This window comes from Nannobrachium achirus (genome assembly GCF_963921795.1).
Source record: "Nannobrachium achirus genome assembly, chromosome: 9".
Taxonomy (NCBI): Eukaryota; Metazoa; Chordata; class Actinopteri; order Myctophiformes; family Myctophidae; genus Nannobrachium; species Nannobrachium achirus.
In genome coordinates this window covers 25258820-25274474 of record NC_137818.1, presented here as the reverse complement: position 1 = coordinate 25274474, position 15655 = coordinate 25258820, and the positions used below count along the sequence as shown (strand labels likewise).

The following is a 15655-nucleotide window of genomic DNA, read 5'->3' as shown; positions in this document are numbered from 1 at the left end:
TGCAACAGCAGCCTGTAAATTCACCATGTCTCTGGTTTCCTCTCCTTAAATGAAAGAAACCAAAACAAAAAACCAAAACAACTGAATTAAAACTGTATATTTGCACCCAGGTATTCCTAGTAATGCATGCAGTATGCAGCTGGGTGCAGAACTTCAACTATTTATATCCCAGTGCACATAGTAATGTGTGCAAACCCTAAAGGTTTATTTATACGCGCCGGTGTCGCGCACCAAAAATAGCAGATTTACAAGCTCACAACACACCACGCTGCAAACAAGTATAAATCAGGCATACCCACTTAAACCTTAAATGCCTGAAACTGACCCATTCACAATTAGACTTTCAGGTGCAAATTACTGCACTGTGTTGAGAAAGCCATTTACACCTGGGTACAAATAGACACTCCGGTTAATATATTCACTCACACAGCGACAGAGACACTTGTGTAGAAGCTCAAATGAAGAAAAACGAACACAACCATGGCTTTTACTGGCTCACACCGTTTTTATCAGATACATTATAGAACACATTTTCTTAAATAGATAATACGTGTGTCTTTCGTGGATTCCCTTCATTTCCTGTCTCTTTACGCATCGTCAGAACTACGTGGAAGCTAAACACTCAGGAGAGAATCACTGGACCGCCTCTCCTGATGTCTTCTGAAACAGGAAATGTGAAGACTTAAAAGAGGTTTAGATAAGGAATCAAGGAAAGACTGAGTGAGACATTCAACCGGAGGGAGCACAGCCACTCCCCTTACTCACTCTATTATCTAATGTCTCTGTCTCTGCAAACTTGGGACAGATGGAAATCGAGGAGGGATGGATGGACGGAAGAAAAGACAAAAGCAGAGATGGTGATAATTTCAAAGAAAAAGAAAAAAGAAGACGATGATTAAGACCAGTAATCCTGTAATGAAATTGTTCCTACTCGCGATTCACTTTAATCTTTCTTTCTTTTGTATTGTTTTGACATTTTTTTCCTTTTAAACATTAAATACTTTCCACGCTCAAACAAACCCTTGTGATATTGCCATAGATGCTAAAAAATAAAACAAAGATAAAATAAACAAACATAAACCGAGAAGACATCATCGCCGCCGCCGTCATCATCATCATCATCTCTTGTCCTCCCGAGCATGCCATCTGTCTGTCTGTCCATCTGTCTAACTTTACAGGGCTAGCTTGCCGATGATGACACCGATGACAAAGAAGAGCACGCAGAGAGCCAGTATACGGGTGCTTAGACCTTCATCCCTCATGCTTGATGTCGCCATAGAGGTGGAGTGAGGAGAGGCCACTGATGTCACCTTTCTCTTCCGCAGTCCATCGTCCTCCTACCAGACACAGAGGAAAGAGAGCAGGGGTCAGAGGGGGATGCATCTTTCTTTTTTAACTAGTAGCAAAAAAAAAGAAAAAAGGGAAATCAGTTGCTTGGAGGATGTACTGGTCATGGTTGTTGCTAACAGCTGATAACCTTAACGTCCATTTGTAATCTGAAAATATAGGTTTTACATCCAGTGTAAATTATTACAAAAAAGAAGAGGTGAAATGGGGTAAAGCATGGATAAGCACGCTGTCCCTCCCTGATCCATTTGCACTCTTCTGGTAGCCTGGTTCCGTTTTTAATACAAGGACTACAGAGGATACAAGGATCCCCAAGGACTTTGTATCCACACCAGATTCTCATTGCCATTTATAAACAAAATATTATATTGTAAATAGATGTAGATGTTTCAGATGATAAACACAAAAATGTCAAGACTTCATGAGCTGATGAGGTGCAACTGAACACGCCACAATTTTAGGATTCCGACAGGCGCATGCCTCAGTCATATACGTACTGTATACAGCTTTGAGTATGGGTATGAGAAGGAGGCATTGAAGGATAGGGTGCACTAACTTGTATGTGGGAATGCATAAGGGAGGGAAGTGAGGGTGAGTGAGTAAACATGTGAGGGTGGGTGAGTGAGAGAATGAGTGAGGGAGGGATTGATTGCACCAGCCTGTCTGTGTGTCTCACCCTGATCTGTTTGTTTTCTTCCCGTAGCCGCTGCACCTCCATTTGCAACCTCTTGCACTCCTCCATGATCTTCTTCACCTCTCCGTCATCCAGAGAGGCACTGGCTGACTTGGGCAAAGGCGTGTGCTCCGTCTTAATGGGGAAGGAGGACACAGGTTGGATGCCTTCACTCTCTGATTTCACTTGCTGCAGAGAGCGGGGGGAGGACGGATAGTGGAGGAGGGGGGACAGGCGGAGAATAGGTGCGAGAGGAAGAGGAGGGATATGGGAGGAGGGAGAAGAAAAAGACATGCATGTGGCAGTGGAGATGGGAGTGAGAAACAAATAAAGAAAACAATGAAGATAAAACCATAATGAATGGGAACAACTGCACAAAAGAAACCATGTAACTCAACAATGCTGATAGGAGTGGGACATCTACTGAGGGGATTTGCTGGTGATTCTTTATTACAAGCCTGCTTGCACTAAACACTAGGAAAGTAAAACTGAAGAAAAAACAACGAAACAAAAAATGAGGAGTAATATATGACATGCAGCATGTAGACGGTATGGATGGATATGCCAAGGGATAGTCCATCTACTTACAGTTTTGTCATTTTCTAGCGGCATCTCAAATGCGCATCTCAACTTTGAGTCCATCAGCTCCTCGGGTTTAGCCTCCTTCCACTGGGGACAAGAATGAAGACTTGGTTGTCAAGAACAATCACACTCAACACATCTCAGAAGCTAAACATTAAAACAAACAGACGTGTTTCTTTATTTCACTTGATTATAATTCATGATACAAGACTGTAAAATGGTAAATTTTTCAGATTGATGAATATAAAATGAGGAAACTGTTCTCGTTCCTTCCATCCTTCTCCTCAGTGGGTTCACCAATCAATCTGAACTTGCACACAGGTGACAACTGGAATATAATGGGATCTGTTTACTTGCATTTTTGATAACCTTCACTCAATTAGGGGCCTTGTTATACAAGGACAAATTCCCTTGAGGCCGCTAGTTTTTACTACTGAAACGACCATATTGACACAAGGAGACACGTTTTTATGACCCAATCCGACACTTTTTTGGATTCGGGTCTGGAAGTGGATAAGTGTGTTTTCGCATCGTTTTCGCAACTGTGTAAACAAAGAAAACAACCAATACGGGAGAATGCGATGATGTCGGTTATAGAACCCCCCTCCCTCCCCCGAGAGGAACGGTGTGTGTTTTGTCTGTCAGTGTTATATATATTATTTTGATAAGATGGTAGAATTGAGAGAAAGTAGGCCTATTTTCAAAAGAGGTACATAATTGCCCACGTAATGTAACAATGCTACAGGATTATTTGGTTATCAAAATGCTTATGTAGTCTATGATCATGGTTATGTTTCCAAAATAACAGATCTGTTAACTGTAGACGCGGCCATGGCACAGTGCATTGTGAGCTTGTATCTCTGCTTTTTTGGCTAGGTGACGCACACTTGTTATGCCGTGACATCCACAAATTAATAAACACAAACCTGCCCGGTCTAGTGACATTCTACTGTTACTGTCCAGTCAGAGACCACAACTCCACAGACAGCTCATAATAATATCACAAAAACGTTCCACCTTGTTCGCTCGCTCATCCTCCACCAGAGTGGAAGATGAGCCAGTGGCGTCAGAGAGTTCAGCAGAAGCTAAGGTATGACAACATGACAGGTGTCTTGAACGTGCGAAGGCATGCATGCAAGACACCAGTCATGTTGCTAATCCTTGGCAACAGGCATGATGAATTTATTTTAAGAAGTACATTTTATTATTTCCCCCTGTAGTTACCCATTGACCCCACTGTAGTCTGTACTCCGCTGCCTTTCGTTCCTCGGTGCGTTCTGCTCCGTGTCGCAGATAGACAGAACATTTTCGACAACTTTGTCACCCACCCCCGCAGATAATGTGAAACATGCTCCATATAAATGACTTTCCAACCAGCATCTTCCAGGTGGCTTTTGTTGGTGTTTCACCTCGCTAAAAAACCTCCATGATTTTCAACTTCGCCACGGGACTCATTGAATATGCGAACAGACGATAATAATAAGGATTTGGGAGGGTAACCTAATTACAATGCATGTCTCATTAAAAACAATATATATTTTATAGGGAACATGACACATTTTGCGTGAATTCATGCGTTGTCAACTTGTCGTGACTCGTATAAACACAGACAAAACAAGCCAATAGGAGGTGTAACAATGCCGTTTTGGTAGCAAATCCAAAATGAGACCGGCAGCGTCTCCGTATAAAAGGGGCCTAAGACTGTTGAGCGTAGAGCGCTTAATGTTATGTTAAGTATACTGTAACTGAATGCATGTGAAATTACTCACCACTCCCTCCATGTCAGTCATGTCATATGGGGCCAGCAGGGACTGCACCATGAATTTGTGTTTACTCTTTTCATTGGGATCATAGTCAAAAGGCTGTAGCATAACTGTGAACAATGACAACAGAAGAACAGGAAAAGCAAGACATTAAAGCCCCAGTGTTAACTTCCTGTATTGCCCAATAAGAAAGGTATTACATAACCTGTAAAGGGAAGGGTCAGTCTGTGAAGTAATGTACTGTAATGTAGATTACATCTTAACATGCTAACTATAAAACAAGAAAAGAAAACTTGTCAAACTGCATTTTATTTAGCTGCATGGATTCAGATAATTTCATCTTGAACCAGTGCAAAGGCTAGGGTTATGAAGGTTCGGTAATAATTCTGTTATTTTCCATGACAATAATGCGGAGGTTTAGTGAAATAGGTTACCACATTATTTATTCATTTCTTTACGCTTGTTGATTACGAATTTGCATTTTAGAGTGCTAGAACCACATTATGCCAGGAAATGTCTAATTTCTGTCTGTTTTGGAATGCATACCAGGTGACTTAACTTTGTGGAAAGGAAACCGATTTGTCAACCTGTCAACCTATACAGTAGATTGGCCCAACCCTGTATTACACTGTTGTACTACTACTAAAAATGTGTAAAACAACCAAACATTAAAAGGGAATCAGGGCTACATACAGTGATCACTTATTTTATTATTCAGATGTCTTACAAGAGTAATTCATTACAAACCAGAAACATTGATGGAGGTTCCAGCGTCAATGATGCCACTGTTGGGGCGCACACAGTATCTGCGAGGTGCAGTTGTCTTGACTTTGAAACACACATTTCTATCTGTGGGGTTACCGAGCTTCAGGGTGGCAGTGACGACATCTGTAAAGGGGCCTGCAGAGTAAGGAACACAGACAATATTATAATACTGTTAGTGACTAATAATAATAATAATGATAATGTTTATTGTCCCCAAAGGGATATCTGTCTTCACTATGAGGGTAACAGTGTAAAAGCAAAGTTAGAAACTTGTTTAATTGCTGGCAAGCAAAATGTCATTTCAAAAATCTCAAAACGTTGATAAGAAATGTAAAAAATAATTCCTTTACATGTTTCTTATTAACTTTTAGTGACTGCAAACTTCGGCCCTTGTCTTGTGGTTGCATGTATATCCAGTGCATGACTCAGTTTAAAATATATAAATCAAAAGCAGTGAATGGAAAGTGCTGTCTGCCATGATTGGTTTGAGAGAAAGAGATGGAGCAGGGCTTATTATGCATCTATTAAGTTAAGATGAATATGTGCATGTATGTACACATGCACATACTGCACAGTGCATGCATACTTCTCATTAGTCTTGACCCTTGCTTAACTGAAACGAAATAGTGTGGCGAGTTTTACTAAATATAGTCTTCAATAGCATGCATTGTGCAACATTGATGTGCTAAAACTCATTTTTGCTGCATACCATGTCTGAGGGAAGACACTATTTAATACACTGTCCTTTCACATAGTCCAATCTATTAAACAATCTAATTTTACCTTTAGTTCCAATAAGTTAATACTGGAAAAAATGTGCCATGCCCATGTCTCAGTAACTCAGTGGATGGATGCACCATCATCCATGTTTGTTTGACATACAAGAATAGGCAAAAATCTTCTGTAACATGCCTCTGTTGAGTTGAGGGCACCACTAAAGACTACATCTGGACCCATTTCAACACAATCACACCCTAACTAACCAAATGTTTCACAACGAGAAAAATAGTTGTAATTATTCCTGACACACCCGGGCGTTCAGGCACGCTTTTTTGTACCCATTTAGGCCTGGGTGTAACATAAATAACTGGCGTAGAATTTAGGACGACAGCACAGCTATAATAATAGTTACGACGAGTAAGCTTGTCAGCTTATAAATGTAAAATAGATGATTGTTAACAGTGTCACAGTCCACTTGGTCGTAGAACATCATGGCATAACGTTAGGTAGCTACTGTAGCTTGCTGCTACTCAATCATACCAAGCAGTTCAATTCGAGATTTATTTATTTCTGACACAGACAAATGTTATAGTAGTTTAAATGGCTGGATTAAAGAAACTGGGCGTCGGGCCTGCCTTGAACGGTGCAATGACAGCTAGCTTAATGAGTTAGCTCTTTTTAGCTCAACATTACATGTAGCTCGTTAGCATAATAGCGTCGTTTCCGCCTGTCATCGCCACACTATAGCCACAAAACCAACGCCTGGTCGTGGGTGTTTCACCCAACACACCAACAGGCTGAGGAACTAACGTTGAAACATGTGAGGCCACATGCCATGTCATTGACACCATCTAGTAGACGCTAGCCCTTTGGCATTTCAGTTGGAGAGGCAACACACAGTGGGAGCAGGCAGGGCCCTTCGGCTGAAAACAGCAGATCTACAAGCTCACAACGCGTCGCGATTGCGACGCGTTGTGAGCTTGCAGATCTGCTGTTTTCAGGCAGGGCCCTGCCCTCCTCCTGCTGCTCTCTTCTTACCTCTGAATTTTAGCTCGTGTTGTGGCTCTAGCACCAGGACCTGTTCTGTTCTGGCCATGTCCCAGAGCTTTACTTCTGTCTGTCGCGACTCTGCAGGGAAGAACAACAACAATTGGAACCGCCTCTGTGTATCAAGTTTAGCTCCCGAAGATTACAACCCGTCCACGGCTCGCTGGGGGGAAGGAGGGGGGTGATTACAAACGCACCACTGACTGACTGACTGGACTACCAACGACAGCTGGGGGGTGCTAGGTTGCTAATGCTAACGCTGTAGTCGAGAGTCAGGATACCAAGGATTAGTTAGTGACGTCACAATTTATCGGAGGTGTGTGTCTGTGTCTGTGTGTGTGTGTGTGTGTGTGTGTGTGTGTGTGTGTGTGTGTGTGTGTGTGTGTGTGTGTGTGTGTGCCTGTTGAATGGATATCCAGGGTTTGATGAGGTCAGTGTCTTGATCTTCAGTCCATCTTGATATTGAGGCATTTGCAAATTAATTCTGTCTTGACCATATAGGCTATGGAGTGTCCATATATGGGCATTCACATTGCCAAATATGGTCTCTCTCGATGTATGGCTATCCAGGGTTTCATGGTGATATTCGTGCATGGAGATCCAGGTGATGATGGGTGGTGAAAGTGGTTTGGTTATAAGGGCATTCCCAGATATGCGCTTAATATCGATTAAGGGATCTCCATATATGGGCATAAAAGGGAGTACGGAATTAAAGGGATATTTCACTTTTCATTTTATCGTCTAATCAGGCTTTTATGAACACCCTGAACAGTTTTTAATTTGCTTCATTCAATATTTAGATATTTGATGTAAATGCTCTCAGTCCGAGGAGGGCCCCATACACAGCCATTGTTTTTGAATTAGTCCGAAGGTTCATTAGTCCGAATTTGTTAAGAATGCTATGCCTAACTCTAACCCTAACCTCAGTAACCCTAACTAAATTCGGACTAATGAACCTTCAGACTAATGAAACTTCGGACTTATGGGCAGTCCCCGCAACGACAATGGTTAAACTGACACAATATGTCCATATATGGGCATTCCCAGATATGGGCTTAATATTGATGGCATAAAAGGGATTCTATGGGCATTCACATGCAGGCTTAATATTGATGGGCATAAAAGGGATTCTATTAGTGTGGTTGCCCTACAGGGAATCATCTGGGAATCAGATGAAGAGGTCACCTCCATATATGGAGATCTAGGTGATGATCCAGTCGTCTCCATGGATATCCAGGGTTTGATCTTTGATGAGGTGATGTCACAACAATGTGATGTCACAATGTTTACAATGTGAGAACAGCTAGACTATAGACGTTGAGGCATTACTTACACTGACTCAGATACGGACAAGATGTGCTGGTTTCCATAGTTAACTGCGACCTACGGTTGCAAATATAAAAATCTTTTGACATTTTCAGATTTACAAGCTCACAATGTGTCACATCGCGAAGCATTGTGACCTTGTAGATTGGCTATTTTCAAATATTAAGCTGAATTGGATAATTTATGTTTTGTAATAGGCCTAATAATCAAAATTTAAAGGTAGCCTATTACGTTTTAAAATAATTGTAGTGGAGTAAAAGTACAATATTTGAATCCAAGATGTAGTGGATTAGAAGTAAAAGTATTGTAAATTGGAAATAGCCTACTCAAGTTGAGCACAAACAACCAAAAATTGTACCACTGTGTGTGTGTGTGTGTGTGTGTGTGTGTGTGTGTGTGTGTGTGTGCGTGCGTGCGTGCGTGCGTGCGTGCGTGTGTGTGTGTGTGTTTGAAAATTCATTACTGGCGGGCTCTGAACCGCATCAGTCTCAGTCACTTCAGAAAGTCTCGTGAGGCGCGAGGACACGTGTAAGTAGGCTTTTACTGTAGCCATAGTGTAATCTCACACAAATCCCCAAATGATATGCTCGATAGTAAATTGCGTAATGTTAGTCAGAATATGGTCATGCAACTAATTAGCCCGAGTCTGACAGTTATGACATCACTGTCGAATCCTTGGCATCTTTATTCCAGCTAGTAAGCAGAGAGAACGGGAAGAAGCCTGTGTTACATCACATGAGGGGCGGGTGTCAATTCAATCAGCTGATCACTTGTTTGGCAGTCGTATCAATGAAACCAGTTAAACCCCCTGCCACTTCACCACTAAAATTAAAATGTTTTGACAGGTAATTAGGGCTACCATTATGAAACAACAGACGGTAATAGAATATTTCACTGAGGAGTAGGGTAGGTAGGTACTAGTAGGCTGAGGTTTCTTAGCAACAGAATAACACATCTTGCACATCATAGGATTTGTACGTGATTTGAGAACCCCTGTTTGGCAGTCACTGTTCTACCTGTAACTTATTGTACACTGCTATAGCCTGTAGCAGTAGAATAAGTAACAGGTAGAATAGTAAACTGTAACCTAAATCTTATGCCTACTATGACAACATAAAGATTACCACAAAATATTCAATATAGGGCAGTATTGAAGTGGTATTGTTTAATGAGTCATGGGACCTGAATAAGGCTAATATGTAATTCAAATTGATGATTATTTTAATTCAGGATTTGGAGACAGGGCCATTCTCAATAATTTAGGTTTGTGCAGTAGTATAGCCTAATGAACATTCACCATGTCATAATGCCCAGAGGTTATATCAGGGTTTTTTATGGGGCTTGTGTTAATCAGATCCTTGTTTGTGATATTTTAGACACATCATTCTTCATTTAGCCTATGTGGGCCAATGTTAATGCAGATTTATAATCTACAGTAGCTTTGTTCATTCCTCCATGTCTACCCACATTTCCTTGTTGAATGAAAAATATATATTTTTTAATCACATCCATGGTCCTGCATCATTGCATTGTCAGTGCATACCATGAACATGTTCATGGTGCCAATGGCTTTGCTTTAACAAATCCATCGTATATTTATTGTGCTAGATGGTTAAAAAGTTTTAACAGAAACCAAAACACCTTACTGAAATTGCAAAATGAAGATAATATATAAGTGCACAATTACAATTATGATGGAAAAGATGCCTATGTGTTTATAATGGTCATGTATGCCTATGGTGTGTATTGTGTGTTTGATGTCCAGTCATCTCATAGCATAATGCTGGCAGAGTGTGTGTGTGTGTGTGTGTGTGTGTGCGTGCGTGTGTGTGTGTGTGTGTGCGCGTGTGTAATGACAGACCTGTTACTGTCTGCACAAAAAAAAACACCTTTATTTCTCAGAGCTCCCATTCAGAAAGAGACCCATATTTGATGTACACAGTAAATGAAGACTAGGGCACTGAAGTGAGAGAGTTGCTAAGTGTCGCATGACCGTGTCGTTCAATGAAAATCAGTGCTTTCATGAGCGACAAGGTTATAAGACAAAGTATAAATTAGGCTTAATACTGTACAGGCCGCCTCAGTTGTGCAAAGCTAGGAAGGAGGATTCCCCCTCCACCCCAAATTGAAAAGAAATGAAAATGTATTTCTGTCTTTTCTTATTGTAGTTGTTTTGTCTTCCTTTAGCAAAAGAAAAAAGAAAGACAGATCGTTGTAGAAACAAGCAATGTTTAGCATTTGGACTATTTCTCATCACCTTTACTTTAAAGCTAAAAAAGAATGAAATAATAAATGGTGAATAAACACTTATCTCCCATTTGAACCATCAAAATGTATTTTGCGGATGGCATGGGATCAGAACAGAAGAAACCTCAACACAACTTCAGTTGAAAGGATTTAAGTTATAGCAATAGGCACACTATCAAGTGTACAATTTGTCAAGATTCATTTGATTCTAATAAAATACTTTTTTTTCCTTAAAACCCATATACATTTCATATATTTATCTTTTTGGGGTATATGGATTCAAAAATAGACATTTAAATCATAAAGAGAAGAGAGAGGGAGGGTGAGGGTGGGGCTACAGGTTGAAGGGACAGAAGAAATATAGCCTAATTATGTTTTGGCAAAGAAATGTCATACAACATGTAGCTTGACAATTCTTTTTCTTCATTTTTATCGAGCAACACGTTGTCGAGTGACAATTCCACCAAAGCATAAACTATGCTTAAAGCTTAATCTTTGCTTCATCGCAAGGCAGTGTCACTTGCCACCAATAACTGATTTTCAAGCAGTGAGAACCTGCGACAGTTCTTGCCGGCAAGCGACATCATACTATTGATGTATAAATTATGCTTAAGACTTCAATAGCTACAAATGGTTGCTCTCCCTCTACGTGGAGGGAGAATAGAAAGATTTGGGGGGGGGGGGGGGGGGGGGGCTTAGTAAGGAGTGGGGGGGTTGGCCAAGCTATACAGCGCAGTATGACACCCACTTTTAGCTCATTACACACATACAGTCGTAATCAAGGCACAGGGATCTTCTAAAAGTTTTTTTTTCTTCAATAAAGTTGTACAAAATAATACATTTTACAGTCTGTACAAGAATAATCAATCAGCAGTAAAGTAAAGACAGACATACACAGGAGCCAAGAAGGAAGTGAGGAGGAGGAGGAGGAGGAGAGGTGCTGGGAAGGAAGGGAGGAAAGCAGGGAGGTTGGAACTAAGGACAGATGGAAAGTGAGTAAAGATTAGTGTCCGATTTCGCTGTTGTTGCTGTCATATTTATTTATTTTTAATTTAATGTTTATTATTATTTTCTCTAAAATAAAATACCGTTTCCAGTAAAGCAAGGAAGCAGGGAAGGAAAGGGTTCATTGTGTAAAAAGACAGCAGGGATGCGAGAGAGGAACATAAGCAGAGGAAAATAATGATGGGGGGTAGGAGTAGATGAGTGAGAGACAGAGTCAGCTAAAGAAACAAAAGCGCACAGGGCACAATGGCACAAAAGTCTACACAGACAGAAACAGCTGTGGAGACAGTAAAACAAGGTCAATCAGGACAGGATGAGAGTTCTCTTTAACTTATATGGTACTGTACTGTAGAAGGATGCTTTTTGCACTCCGTTACTTGAGTTCCGTAAAAGTTGGCGTTTTCTCTTTTTAAATTTAATATAATCCCTCTTCACTTTTTTTTGCTGCACCACCAACAAGGCAAAGTCAGGTGGTAAAACAATCCCGTTGGAGAAGTCAGGGGAGCAATGATTATCATCGCCCCATTGAAAATTATGTCCAAACTCCACCAGAAAAAAGAAAGAACCAGAAAAAAAAGAAAGAAAATAAATTCACATCAGCGTTGGCCCTGTTCCCTCTTCCTGAAACCTCCCTGGCTTCAGGCTTACTGTTCACAACACACCCCTCTATGGTCCTTTGTCAGTCTCCGTGTTAACACTGCTTCTTCCCGGGGCTTGGCTGTAGAATCAGGCAGTCTAGTCGATCTCAATGCACTGTGCTATGTGCAGGCAGCCAAAACAACCAGTCTCTCAATGGCTGCTGCAGGAGGACTCACAGGCAGCCAATGGTGGGGCCAACGGCCATGCGGTCCAGTAAAAAGCATTGTGTCCATAATTTTTATCTGTGCCGATTCTGTGGATGAGTGCACAACTCCTTGTGTGTGTGTGTGTGTGTGTTTGTGTGTGTGTGTGTGTGCGCGCGCACAAGTGAAGTGAATGTGTCATAGGTAGGGATCTGTGTTCAAACTGTGCGTGCGTGTGTGTGTGTGTGTGTGTGTGCGTGCGCCATGAAATCAGTTCAAGTCCTGAGCACAGTGCTTGTTTTAAATACAGTGAAGTTTAGTTCATCTGCTGTGATGTATAATTCTCTAAATGCAGTATTTCAACAGTAATCTCTTTCCAGGTTGCAATGTAGAAGTAGTAGCTCTTTTAAAATTAATCTCGACCTAAACAGTCTTCGCACACATCTCCCCTCCATTTGAATCTAAATCATCATGGTATTTAGGGATTAGATGAAATAACTGAGGATCAGAAACGTTCCAGGATTGCATGGGGGGATGCGCATTCAAATCAGAATACATCTGTCAGAGGAGTTTGGCCTGAGGGGTCATTGGTGGAGATGAGAATCCATTTGTGTATCCCCACCCCAACACACAAATCCACGCTCCCATCATATCTCTTCTTGCTATAGGTAAGGAGGCTGCATCAGAGTTACGGGAGGTTCCAGGATCCAGAGAATTAAAGTTCAGTGTCTGTATCTGTGTCTGTGTGTGCGCAAGCGTGTGTGTGTGTGTGTGTGTGTGTGTGTGTGTGTGTGTGTGTGTGTGTGTGTGTGTGTGCGTGTGTGTGTGTGTGTGTGTGTGTGTGTGTGTGTGTGTGTGTGTGTGTGTGTTTTGGCTCGCCCTCAACAAAAGAGCATGTACTGTTACTGCCACAGAAGAGGGGAGTTCAGGATTCAGGGTTCAAAGTTCTGTTTCATTTGTTGTTGTTTTCTTTTTGGCCACACACCCTTCTCCTCTCCCATCACAAGAGCTCGTATTGCCGGAGGTGCATCCTCTGAATGATGTCTCGACAGTCGTTGAAGACGCGACGAATGTTTTCTGTGTCGACAGCACATGTGAAGTGGGGGTAGCAGTAATGCCTCCCGTCGCCGCTGGCTGTGCTGATCCTCTGTACAAAAACATTGGATGACAATTTATTAAACTACCAGCAGACTGATATTGTAATTGACCACATTCACACGAACATTTTGCCCATACTTAATACTAATAGATACCTACTTTATCCCAAGGGGGAAATTAAGTATTTTCAGCCCAACCCAGCTGACTCTCTGCCCACGAGGAGCACGTGAGCAATTAGGGGTTAAGAGTCTTGCTCAAGGACACACATCGACATTGCTATCCTGGAATCGAACCATGGACAACCAGGGGCTCCGTTTCCCCAGGTGGGCTCCCTAACCTTTCAGCTATGCCGCTCCTCAGGAGGGGTGGAGGCCTCTATATTGATAGTATAGTTGTTGCACTCAGTGTGTACGCTTTGGCAAGTCTGTAAAGCCATTTTTATTAGCAGGTTGCAGACTTCATGTCACAGGATGCATTTACGGTTGTAACGCCATGAAGGGCAAAAAGATGTGAAACAAGAAAAAGTGCCACTCGGAGCACAGGTCTCCGCCAGATCTGGTAGGTTAATGTGGGCCAGCAATGTTTGGAATTAGCCTATCAGGATGGAATATGAAATATCGGACAAATCCGTCTTGATCACATGACTATAGAGATGATGTGTACTGATCTGCGTTAAAATCTGCCTCCCGGTGGCGCTATAATAGGCCAATGTGAAAGGGTGGCATTTTTTCTCTGCCTAGTGGGAATGTGTGTGAAGAAATCAGATAGATCCTTCTTGATCACATGACTATAGTGATACTGTGTACCGAGTTGCGTGATGTTTGGACACAATCTGTAGGATTAATATAAAAAATGTGTTTGGCTAAATCTGCCTCCTGGTGGTGCTATAACAGCCCGATGTGTGGTTCTGCTGCCTGCTGTATATTTGGTCGCTGATAAAACACTCACTTGCACACTCTCCCACACGCTGAACACTCACATCTGCTTGTGTTAGGCAAGTAAATTCACACATGCTCTCAAAAAGCAAATGATACAGGTTTCCTCGGAACCTACCAGGAACTCATCTCGGATGAAGTACTTTGCTCTTGTGACCCGAGGATCCTCGCCTGGCTCTGGTGTTGCTGCAGGAGAGGAGTGACAGCATGATCAAGTTGTTAAAACAGCAAGTCTCTTGAGGCTTGTTGTTGAGGTTGTGAGTGGTCAGAGTGACCTCTTGTGGCTGGCAGCACTAACTGCATGCTACTTCAAGAATTGGGTTTGCATGTTGATCTACAACAGTGGTTCTCAACCTTTTCAGAACGCGACCCCCAAAATAATCATATTTCAATTGGGACCCCCCCCCCCCCCCACCACCACCACCACCACCCTGACAAGCACTAAGAGTTGAGGCATTACATTTTGTATAACGCGGTTCTATTGTGAAAATAGCAGATCTACATGCTCACGACGCCTCACGTTGCGAAGAGTTGTGAGCATGTAGACCGGCTATTTTCACAATTTCGGCCTCTAATAGGTAATGTTTAATTGGTCATTTTAGAGGAATTAAAAAGTCCTTAAATTGTCACTTTAGAAATGTGCAGATACCCTCTATACACTTAAACTTTAAGCTGGTTTGTTCACTGTTGGGAGAGAAAACAATGTTGCATATTAAGTTAATCATCTGGGGACCCACTTATATAATTTGGGAACCCCCCCCTGGGGGTCCCGACCCACAGGTTGAGAACCACTGATCTACACTATGTTAATCAATGTGATTCAATGTTAATTGAATTGTTAATCTGTCTATCTATCGGTCTTTCTATCCAACTTCATCTAAAATCTCAGAACCATAAAAGGCTGTCAAACAATAGCACATTAAATTGCAGATGACTGTACAACACATGGACAGATTTACACACAAGTCTTAATGTCACATGGCCTGACTGGAAAAAATATATGAGGTAAATATTTGCACATTGCAACCAAACGTTACAGACCTTTATTTCTATATATCAATGGGATAAAGATTAAGGGGTAATAACAGGACATTTTTTCAAACTGGGTCATATTTGGAACAGGTGGTGAAAACTGGGTCATATTAATATTTGTCAAAACTTTTGTCGGGACTGAGTTACAAACTGGGACTTTCCTGGGCAATCTGGGACATCTGGCCACCCTACTTTAAAAATGAGAGTTACATTATTTCCCTGAAACGTTATTCTCCCCCCCAGAAAACACTTGACATCGAATTGAAGCCAAACTCTAAACTCTGGGTGGGCATTCCATGCCATCTGATAGAACTTCTGTTATATTCTCTATCA

General features: G+C 41.7%; 2 protein-coding genes across 2 annotated transcripts in view; both read right to left on the bottom strand.

The window, feature by feature from the left end:
* Positions 1-481: 481 nt before the first annotated feature.
* LOC308291579 (vesicle-associated membrane protein-associated protein B/C-like) lies at positions 482-7113 on the bottom strand. Its single transcript, XM_080733628.1, has 6 exons — positions 6889-7113; positions 5113-5265; positions 4372-4475; positions 2609-2689; positions 2024-2209; positions 482-1337 (listed from the first exon to the last, which is right to left on the bottom strand). Exons 1-6 carry the CDS (start codon positions 6944-6946, stop codon positions 1173-1175), a joined length of 747 nt encoding a protein of 248 aa, XP_080589754.1. The 5' UTR covers positions 6947-7113; the 3' UTR covers positions 482-1172.
* Positions 7114-10184: 3071 nt separating this feature from the next.
* The window catches only part of LOC308291949 (guanine nucleotide-binding protein G(s) subunit alpha), a 36716-nt gene continuing 31245 nt past the window's right edge, over positions 10185-15655 (bottom strand). The window contains exons 11-12 of the mRNA XM_080734109.1: positions 14409-14476; positions 10185-13404 (exon numbers count right to left, since the gene is read on the bottom strand). Of these exons, the coding sequence (XP_080590235.1) occupies positions 13258-13404; positions 14409-14476 (215 nt within the window). The 3' untranslated portion in view covers positions 10185-13257. The remainder of the gene's footprint in view (positions 13405-14408; positions 14477-15655) is intronic.